Source organism: Quercus robur, chromosome 9, assembly GCF_932294415.1.
Source record: "Quercus robur chromosome 9, dhQueRobu3.1, whole genome shotgun sequence".
NCBI classification, from domain to species: domain Eukaryota; kingdom Viridiplantae; phylum Streptophyta; class Magnoliopsida; order Fagales; family Fagaceae; genus Quercus; species Quercus robur.
Window position 1 is genome coordinate 8,213,687 of NC_065542.1, and position 10,187 is coordinate 8,223,873.

Sequence of the window (10,187 nt, forward strand, 5' to 3'; positions counted from 1 at the left end):
TTATCAACCTCATGGTAAAGAAAAAGCTAAAGAACCAATAAGAGACTAATTTGTCCAAGTAATCAACCTAAGTGGCATCATAGCTCATGTATAGAAGTCGCTGTTGCATTTCATGGCTACATACTTGCTAATAATGGAAATTACCTGTTATAACTTGAAAAGGGTCAAATGACGACAATATGAAAAACATTTCATAAATAACTTATTGATGAAAGGTATAGAGAGGGGAGTAATGTAAGACATCAATAGAATTTGAGTTAGCATCTCATTGCAAATGGAATATAGCTCTATATTAAAACTAAAAGTAAAATTTCAATAATTCTCTTTCTCTAAAACGTTATCAAAACTATAAGTAGTTTACATCAGTTCCAAATAAAAATTACTTGAAGAAACAACTACTTTGAATCATTATCTGAAAGAGGAGTGAAATAAATACTAAAATAAGTCTCAAAGATGAAGTTCCTCGAACATATTTCAGCACCAATGTCCAAGTTCAGCTCTATGTATGGCAACCAATTACTCACTCCAGTTGAAAGCACAATGTTTGAAAGAATCTCCCAAGTATTTTGGTCACTTACAATTTTCATCCACCTCCCTAGATCACTAAACTATACATCTACCTACCTTAACTTCAATATTGAATACAAAGACACAGCCAAAATGTCTCATAAGAACAATTTGATTTATTTTTCTAAAAATAAACCATTGAAGATTCTTTCCTAATCCGTTAGCAACATAATAATATCAGCTATATCGGAGTATTCAATGTTCTCAACTACCGAGACATTAACACGGTTAATGCTGTTTCAAGTGCTTGAATGAAGGAGCAAAATTGATATTAGCAACCAACTTTAAGTTATTATAAATCAATAATAAAAAAGGACACATTTGTACATGATACCAATTTCTGCATATGTACATTAGTCATAATTTGGGACCTAATTTGGTGTATATTAGCCAAACGATGTAATGTCTTATAAATAAAAACTATCATGACCATAAGTATTTAGTTCCATCTGAGAGCTTCAAGTCTTCATTCACTAAGTTTTAGCTTTAGCACTTCGAGAGTATATAGATAATTGAATTCATTAGAGCAGATTGCTCTATCTGATAGCATGCACAAATAAATTAGGATGATCAGTTCATCCAACAACCTGGTCTTGAATCTTAGTCCCACATTACTGAAGTCTATATATGTCCATGTGTATCATCTTTTCCAGAGAATATGTAAGATTTGAAGAGGTCTCATGCATTTGGTTGGGATTGGTGAAAGTTTTGGTAGCCTATCAATTTTCTATAAATCAATCAAAATATGGAGAGATTGGTCAAAGTTTTGCTTGAGGCAACTTGTATTTTCAAAATTTGAAACCAATCCAAAATAAGGAAGTTTTGAAGCATTCTCACAAAATAATAAAATCAACATAGAAACAAATCAGGATTAATTGTTAAAAAAAAAAAAAAAAAAAAAAAAAAAAAAAAAACCCTGAAGGGTTTGTGTGCTTCTAAAAGAAATACATTTCTTCTATAATCAATCAATGCTTCATAATTGTAAATTCATCCACAAAAAAAAGGTAGTACTTGAGTTTCAAGAAAGGCCTCAACCTCCATTGAAACAGGGGCCAAGACGTTACAACTACATGACCACCCTCCTTATTTCCCTTCCACCTGAAAGATCTCTATGTATAAGGATTCTAGAATAAAACAAAAGATTATTTAGGAATTTTTTCAAACAGATTGTGTATAAAAATTTAAGTTGTTCTATTGCCTTATATTCAGAAAAATCATATAGAAGAAATTGAAGAAAAAAAATTGTTAAAAATGAAGACTTCAGATCTTCCACCATACTCGTACTTACACATACTAATCATTATTTTTGAAAACCTGTAAAACAAAAGAATGTACATGCATCAATTTAGCTGCAAAACCTGAAATACCAAAGCAAACCTCTATAGATAGTGTAGCACATGATGTAGCGTCAATATCATCCTAGCAATCCAATTATCTATTTGATCCATTGGTCGTAGTGGTGGGCCATTGAATTTGTGAATATTTGTAGAGTCCTTACTAATATCTTAATAAATTTAAAATCTGATTGGATTGGTCATGATTTCAACCATTTTGCTGCATTACCTTTTCTAAGTGTAAAATGTGACAAACCTTGTAATGCATGAGTTATATTGCCACTATAACATTATATTTTAAAATGAATATGATTTGAATTTAATCTTTTAATACTGGAAAAAACTTATCTCTTAGTTGCTTAACCATATATTATATCTGATTACAACTAACCTAATGAATATTTATATTTGCTAAATTATATGTTATAATCTGAGTACAACCTCCTCAATTTAGCTGAACTAAAAATAGTCAAAACACTAAAATTCTACAAATTTAAAGTATATGCACCCCAAAAAATTAGATGGCAAGCAATCAACACCAATCTAATCAAATATGGTGATGGGAAGTTTTTTTCTTCACTCATCCTCTGCTTATCCACTTAGAGCATTTTTCTTCTTCTAGTAACAAATCTAAGTCATAAATGTGTATGGGATAGAACAATATACTACCACTTTAAAAGGCTTAGACATAGAAACTTACCCCAAGAGAATGAACTTCTGATGGAATCATTGATTTCATAACTTTGACTTCTAAGAACCTTCCTCATGGACATGCAAGGCCCCAAACTTTTGGGTTTTACATGTTTCCAAAAAAATTACATTCTTAAGGAATATTACAGAGACAAATCATTATGATTTTTTGCAATTCAGAATCGCTTGGAAGTGATTGTTTCTTACATTAAATTTAAAAATCATAAAATTATACGTAGACAAATTGGATATTGTACTTCCATGCTGATAAACTTAATTGGGAAATTAGAAATCCCAAGTGAGAAGTTCATAGACTTAATCAGCAAAACAGATCTCTCAACTCGGAGTTGCAACAACTGAGACAATTGGGGTCTGAGTACCAGAATCGGCAGAGAGTAAATCTAAACTTTGTTTGAATAAAGGACAAATTAAGTCTTTAATAGAAATGGAATGGAAGGCTCTGTTTGTATAGAGGATAGAATTAATGACATGAAGACTTGAAATTGATTTACTTAATATTGAATTAGTATAGGATATCTGTGGCTGTCAATACATGTGGTGAGCTTAGCCAAATAGGCAGTTTGCTTAGCTACAGGCTATTTGATTGGAGCATGGGCTTTAGGAGATGATGGCTAAAAGAAATTGACTATTAACCCTGTTTTTTTGGGTACAAATTGGTTACATATGCATAGCAAAAACAAAACTAATGTCTGAAGTTAAAAAGGTGACCATCATAAGTACGATTCTAGGCTGGTGGCACTGAATTTCAGCCTCTATATATTGTCTTATGTTGGGACAGAAATTTAATATGTTTTCATGTTAGCAATAGAGTGTTTGGTGGCTATATATGCTGTTTTGCATTTGATAGAAATGTTCATAAAAATTTTGCAATCAGTCTTTCTACATTAATAATTTTCATTGAATCAATGATTCCATATTTGGGTTTTACATGTTGCCAAAAAAAAATATCAATTAGTCAACAAATTACTTTGAATGTGATTCAGGAAGCATGAAGTAATTCTACCAAAAAATATAGGGAGAGCCATTAAGGCATATTGCAAGAGCAGAGTTTAAATCAAATAAAATTAAATCAAGCCCTAAAGAAAGTAATGGCGAAACAAAGACATTAAAAAATTATAGATTCAAACAGTGTAAGAACTATCACACCTATCCAATACAGACATATATGTCTAACCAGTTAATTAAAAAATCCAGCAAAAAGGAGAGCCATTAAGGCATATTGCAAGAACAGGGTTTAAATTGATAAGGATTATGTCGTAATGCAACTCATATCCCAATAGCCACCCAACCAAACTTTAAATCAAATTAAATTAAATCAAAGCCCTAAAGAAAGTAATGGAGAAACAAAGACATTAAAAAAATTATAGATTCAAATAGTGTAAGAACTATCACATCTATCCAATATAGACATATATGATATATGTCTGATTAGTTAATTAAAAAACCCAGCAATAAAAATTCAACATCCTAAAAAAAATCAAGTAGAAAGAAAAAGCAACATAGCAACATCCACACCACAACACTACATGAAGAAATCAGAGCTCAAGAGCGATTGGGATTTAGAGATACCTAAACTGAATCATCCAACTTCTGTCAGTATTAATATACTATGAGGAGAGGAAGAGATGAAGGAGGGAAAAGAGAGAGAGACAATGGCGTTAGAAAGATGAAGTCTAAATTTGAAACTGTTTTTGGAAGGGAGAAAGGCTAGTGTTAGCAAGCTGAAGGGACGCAGTTTAAAATTGAATCTGTGAAGCACAAAGGGTTGTCATTGAAAAATTGAAACACAAAGGGTTGCCATTGCTAAAGGGTTTTTTTTCTCAAACTGTTAAACACAATAAACCAAAAGAGGGGGAGACTGAAAGCCCGTGAAACACAAGCTTGGGTTTGGGCTAAATGGTAGAATTAAAACTAAAAAGATTGGGGTTTATGGTGGAAATAAGGTTGGGAATTATTTTCTTTTTATTAGTATTTTAAATTTTAGGAAAAGTATTTTTAAATTGTTGGACAAATACAAAAAAATAGGATGGAAATGACATGGCTACTGACATGGCTTAATATAAGCGTAGTGACATTAAATGCTACGCTTCAGGTTTTAGTAATAAATAGATTTGGAATCTAATTGTAGGATTATTAAAATGACACTTGACAAAATATTAGAGTCAATTTGAATCTAATTTGACTATTGAGCCTATAGGCAAATGAATAGTAATATGACGAATATTTGTTCTTGGACATAGATAAGTTTTTCTAGATACTATATATTGACCACCAACAAACACAATAATCTCTCTCTCTCTCTCTCTCTCTCTCTCTCTCTCTCTCTCTCTCTCTCTCTCTCTCTCGGGAAACAAAATAAAAATCTTTGGCTTCTATATGGGTCTAGTTATTTTAAATAATTGTAAAGGGCCAGGAGTAGATAGAAACTATAAGCGACTAAATTTCTCGGTTTGAAATGAATCAAACAAGTAAAATAGTTTCACAAATGCAAATTTGTATTGATGATTGTGTGGTACAATTCTCTGTGATTACAAAAGAGTTATCCTCTGATTCAATTTCCTTAAAAGACTTGTTGATTGGATTTGTAGTAATGTGATTTTGATTCGAACACCCAATGTACTTCAATTTGGCTGAAGAATGGATTGAAGATCTTTAAGATAGAATTACAATGAATCTCTGGCTATGAGCTTGTTGGAAATCCTTCATTCTTCATGTTCTTCGTGTTCTTTGTCTTCGAAGGTTTGTGGTGAAAGTTCTTCGGGGTTTTAGAGGCTTGAATCCATTGAGCTTCACTGATTGTGATTTCTTGAGGTTTCTGGAGGCTTTTGAACTTGATTCCAGTGAACTTTGAGATCTAAGAAGATGATTTGGATGATTCCTCTTCGAATGTTCTTCGTATTTGAGGGTTTGTGGTGGAAGTTCTTCGGGGCTTTGGAGGCTTGAATCCGTAGAGCTTCATTGATTGGTGATTTGTTGATGTTTTTGGACCTTTGAGCTTGATTCCCGCAAACTTTAGAATCTAGGCAGATGGTTTGGATGATTCTGCTTCGAATGTTCTCCAATTTTGGGGTTGAAGTTCTTGAAGTTCTTGAAGTTCTTGAAGGCTTTGAGGCTTGATTCTTGCAAAGCTTTTTCACTTCTGAATCTTGGCCTCCCCAAATGTCTTAGGAAGGCTTCTATTTATAGGAGTTTGGGGGTGGGTGAACGACACATGGCGGAGTCTGATTGGTGACACATGTCACAGCCTGATTGGTTCGCTTATGTCATCGCTTACACGTGCTGGACTGCTTGTGTCATTGCTTACACGTGCGAGGTTGCTTGTGTCATCGCTTACACGTGCGCTGATGCGTGATTGGTTTTTGCATGACACTTGGCAAATTTTCGTTGGCTTTTGAATAGTGATAGCAAAACCTAGTAGCAGTACGTGGTGCTTTGTAATTGACTGTATTTTGTGGACTTGGTAATATCACATGTCAGCTTGTGATAGGTCGGGAATTTTCCCCCTCTACAAATGCCCCCTCGAGACTCGTTCACGCACACAGTCTCGGAGTGTGGTGTGGGAATGAGTTTCGAAAAAATGGATTTTTACATCTGACTCTTTAAGTGAAGTAGTTGAAGGTGGTGGAGCTTTCAGCAGGATGAGATCATTTCGGAAGAATAGACCCACCCATATGAAAGGCTTTGATGAGACCGAAAGGGGTCTGTGGGTATTTGAATGTACTCGCATGATGGAGCCTTCTCAGCAGAGGTTAAGTTGAAGTAATCTCAAAAGAGTATTTTGGATTGTTGGTGGCGATTACAGGGTGTAGAAGATGGGGAAGATGAGAGAATGGTGGCTGGGTACAGCATGCAGAGTCATGGGGTTAACCTCGTGTTTTTAAGAAGTCCAGGCGAAGTAATTTCTGACGAACATACTTTGGATTACGGCGAGGACATGTGGGAAAGTGGTTGAATGCGCATGTGTAATTGTTTCACTTAGGTTAAGTTGAGGTAATTTCAAAAGAGTATGGATTCTGGGGATGCTGATGTTGGTGGTGAAGAAGACAGGGATGAAGCAAAGTGAATGGGTGAAACATACGCCACCATGGCACCGGCTCTGTTTGTTGGGGACCTTCTGGTGTAGATGTTTATGGGAAGTACACCTTGGGATCCAGGACTGACTGCATGCTGAATGAGGTCCGACAGTAAGTCATAGAATATGCATGCATGATGGGACTATGCCGACGGACATTAAGTTGAAGTAATTTCAGAAGAGTACTTTCTGAAATTCTTCAAGCTGCTTTTAAGTTGGAGTAATTCTAGAAAGTGAGTTTTGAGGTATCAGCAATGATGACCTTTGGGTCCCATAGTAGTGGGGACATGGAATAAGGCTTTGGTGACCATTTACCAGCACCAAAGGCTGAATTTTGATGAGTTGGTGCCTTGGAGGTTGTTTTTAGTGTTGGATGGAAGACAATTTGTAGGATACCCCAATACTTTTTACCATCTTCACCTACTGCCACTTGTTAGAAAAACATAGAAAAATGAAAGATGAAGCTAACTTATGATTTTGGTCTTAGAAATCAGCCAAGTTGCTGTTTGTTCCGAACCACTGCTTCTGCTGGAAGACCAAGCAATTGGAGAGAGACTACGGGAGACCTAAGGTTAGGAACAGGTGTCTCTGCTGGACTTGGGTTTCTTGGCCAACCAAGTCCATGGAAGCATGGGAGGACGATACAGACCTTGTTATGAGTAATTTTATGGACAAAGGTGGTCGTTAAGTGGAGAAACAAAATTTGTTTGGATCTCAAAACTACAATGATGTTGTAAATAGGGTTTCAACCGAACCATGAGAGGGTTGATCTCAAACCGATTATGAAGCAATATCGGTTGCTAGGTGTTGAGAATGATGAGGCCATAGCGAGAAATGGCTGTGAAAAGGAGGACTTGAAAATTTGAAAGAAGCAAATCCACATTTCATGATTCAGTGTGTTTTTTTTTTTTTTTTTTTTTTTTTTTTCTTGATGATTTTTTGATGAACCCGGCCCTCTTATTTATAGTAGAAAGACGAGGAACGGTAGATGGGTAGTTGAGAGTGGCAGTTGAGAATTTCTGGTGAGACTGGTGGTTGGGAATGGTAGGCACCGAACGGGAATGGTAAGTTGGAGACTGGTAGGTATCGAACGGGAATAGTAGGTTGAACTAATGATCCAGTGTAATTTCAAGTTCAAGACACACTTGTGAGAATTCATTTGTACTTTGAAAGGGAAGTCTTGATGAAGTCTGAAGAATAACCTTGAGGGAATCCCAATTAAATGGATGAATCTCAAATTTTGATCTCAGGAGCTTAAGTTTTGGACACCGTCAGTACTTCAAAGATGTGGGTTTGATTAATGATTTCCAAGTCGCCAAAAAAAAACTAAGCAATACAAGTCTAGCTTGAACATCTTGACTTTAGGTCGATTTCAACACAAAAGTCAACTGTCTTGGAATTGAGTCATTTGTGCAATTTCTGAGTCTCAAATGACAGAACGGACTCCAAAATTGGAATGTACACGAAAAATTGAGCAAGATAGGTCCATCTTAAAAATTTTGACATTTGGTCAACATTTGCGCAAAAGTCAACTTTTGGAAATTGGATGTCTGCACAATTTCTGAACTTCGAATAAAGAAACAGGTCCCAAAATTGGAATGTATTCGAAAAATTGAGTGGAACAGGTCCATTTTCAAAATTTTGACTTTTTGGTCAAGATTAAAGGTCTACTTGGTCAAAGCACCTTTTCTTTCTTTCTTTTTCTTTTTTTTTTATTTATTTTCATGCGATTCGAACTGGATCATATTTCCGGGTCAAACCGGGTCGGCTGGACAAATAGGTCAGATCGGGATAGTGATTGATGATGTCATCCATGACGTCATTGCGCCTGGCGCGTGTGTCAGCGCCAGCGCGTGAGGGAGGCGCGTGGAAGCACTTGCAACTGAGGGAGTGACGCCGGCGTGCCAGAGGCGCGTGGCTGTTTTTTTGGTCTCGAATTTTTTGGGTTTTGTCGATCTTAGGCCGTAGAAGACCCCTGTAGGCTCAATTTTGTGAAATTATGAACAGATTTGCACAGTTTTGAGGACTAAGCCGTTGGTCATCGCAAGCTTATGGCGGTGCGTGGTGGCGCTTGGTAGCCCTGTTGTTGATGACTTTTCTGGGTTTTGCTCATCAAGGGCCGCTGGATTGAGTGGTATGCTTAGTTTCCTGAAATGATGCCTGGATTTGTACAGGCTTGTGTAAGAAAGCCACGGGTCACTTACGGCCTTTTCGTCTACTCTTGCGGCGGCCATTCTGACAAGGCTGTGCTTGTATTTAGACTTGTGGGTCTTGAGATAGTTGGTGAACTACCGTAATCTGTATGTTATCTTGCATTTCAATATTCGGTGCAGTTTTCTTTGATTTTGAGTGCATTCAAGTTGCAAAGTTTGACTTTGAACATTTTGGTGGCAGCATTTCTCCTCTCTTTTTTGTCTGTTATCACAGAAATTTTCTATATAAAGCCACTCGATATGCATTAAGCTGTGCACGGAGTCTCCACTAGGTAGCATGATACTTTTTATTTTTTTGATAGGAAGATACTGAAACATTGCATTAATCAGGAATGAGAGACTACAAACAAATCTTGAGCACACGCGTGCTCTAAAAAGTTAGGGCATTCCTCTAGCCAAACTACATAGTTCTCAACCTCCTTTACGTATTGTGCCAACAAGTGAGGAGGGACATTTCCCTGTCTTTTTACATGAGAGAAGTAAGAACTTCTAAAACCTAAAGCTTGCTCCAATGTTACTGCCAGTACGTTGTGTGTGGACGAGAAGGCCTCACCCTCCCTCTGAAGGGCCTTGCAAATGATTAATAAGTCTCCTTCAAACACCGCCTCCCTTATCCCCACATCTCGTGTGAACAGAACTCCTGTTTTCATTGCTTTTGCTTCTACCTCTGCTGCTTCCAGAGGGTCATTTATTGATTTGCTTAAGGCCGCTATTACCACCCCATTTTTATCCCGGATCACCACACCAATTCCCGCCTTTTTCCTATGTTTGAAGACCACACCATCGACATTCACCTTGTATTGGTCCCGAGCAGGAGGCTTCCATGTTATCATTGGCCTTTCCTGTCGGACCACATCCTGTCTAACTTCGTTCGCTGTGTGGTACTCATCCACTAGGTGCAACGAGGTCTTCAAGATTTCTCTACCCGGTTTGCTATTGCCACCCAACCTTCTTACCATATGCCCTAACACACTGAGATGACTTTCTCTGTCAGGCCCGGTTGAGACCCTTCCCCTTTCTGTAAGTTCTGCACGACATCTAGGAATGTCCACGATGGAGAAATGGCAAAAGGAAGAGCAAGTTTGCTAGACTCCCATATCCCGCGGGCATGTTTGCAGAACCACAACAAGTGGCACATGGTTTCCTCTGGATGACCACACAAGACACACTCCTCATCAACAGAGATTTTCCTTCGCTTGAGGTTATCCTTGGTGGCTAGGATATTTCGGCCTGCTTTCCAAGCGAAATGTCTTAGTTTGTGCTGGAGTTTTAACTGCCAAATGCACTTCC

The 10,187-nt window shown here is 37.0% G+C and overlaps 1 protein-coding gene across 1 annotated transcript; it reads right to left on the reverse strand.

The window, feature by feature from the left end:
• Positions 1-9,223: 9,223 nt before the first annotated feature.
• On the reverse strand, positions 9,224-9,856 carry LOC126700670 (uncharacterized). The gene has a single exon (XM_050398881.1). The coding sequence runs from the start codon at positions 9,854-9,856 to the stop codon at positions 9,224-9,226; it is 633 nt and encodes a 210-aa protein (XP_050254838.1).
• Positions 9,857-10,187: the final 331 nt, after the last annotated feature.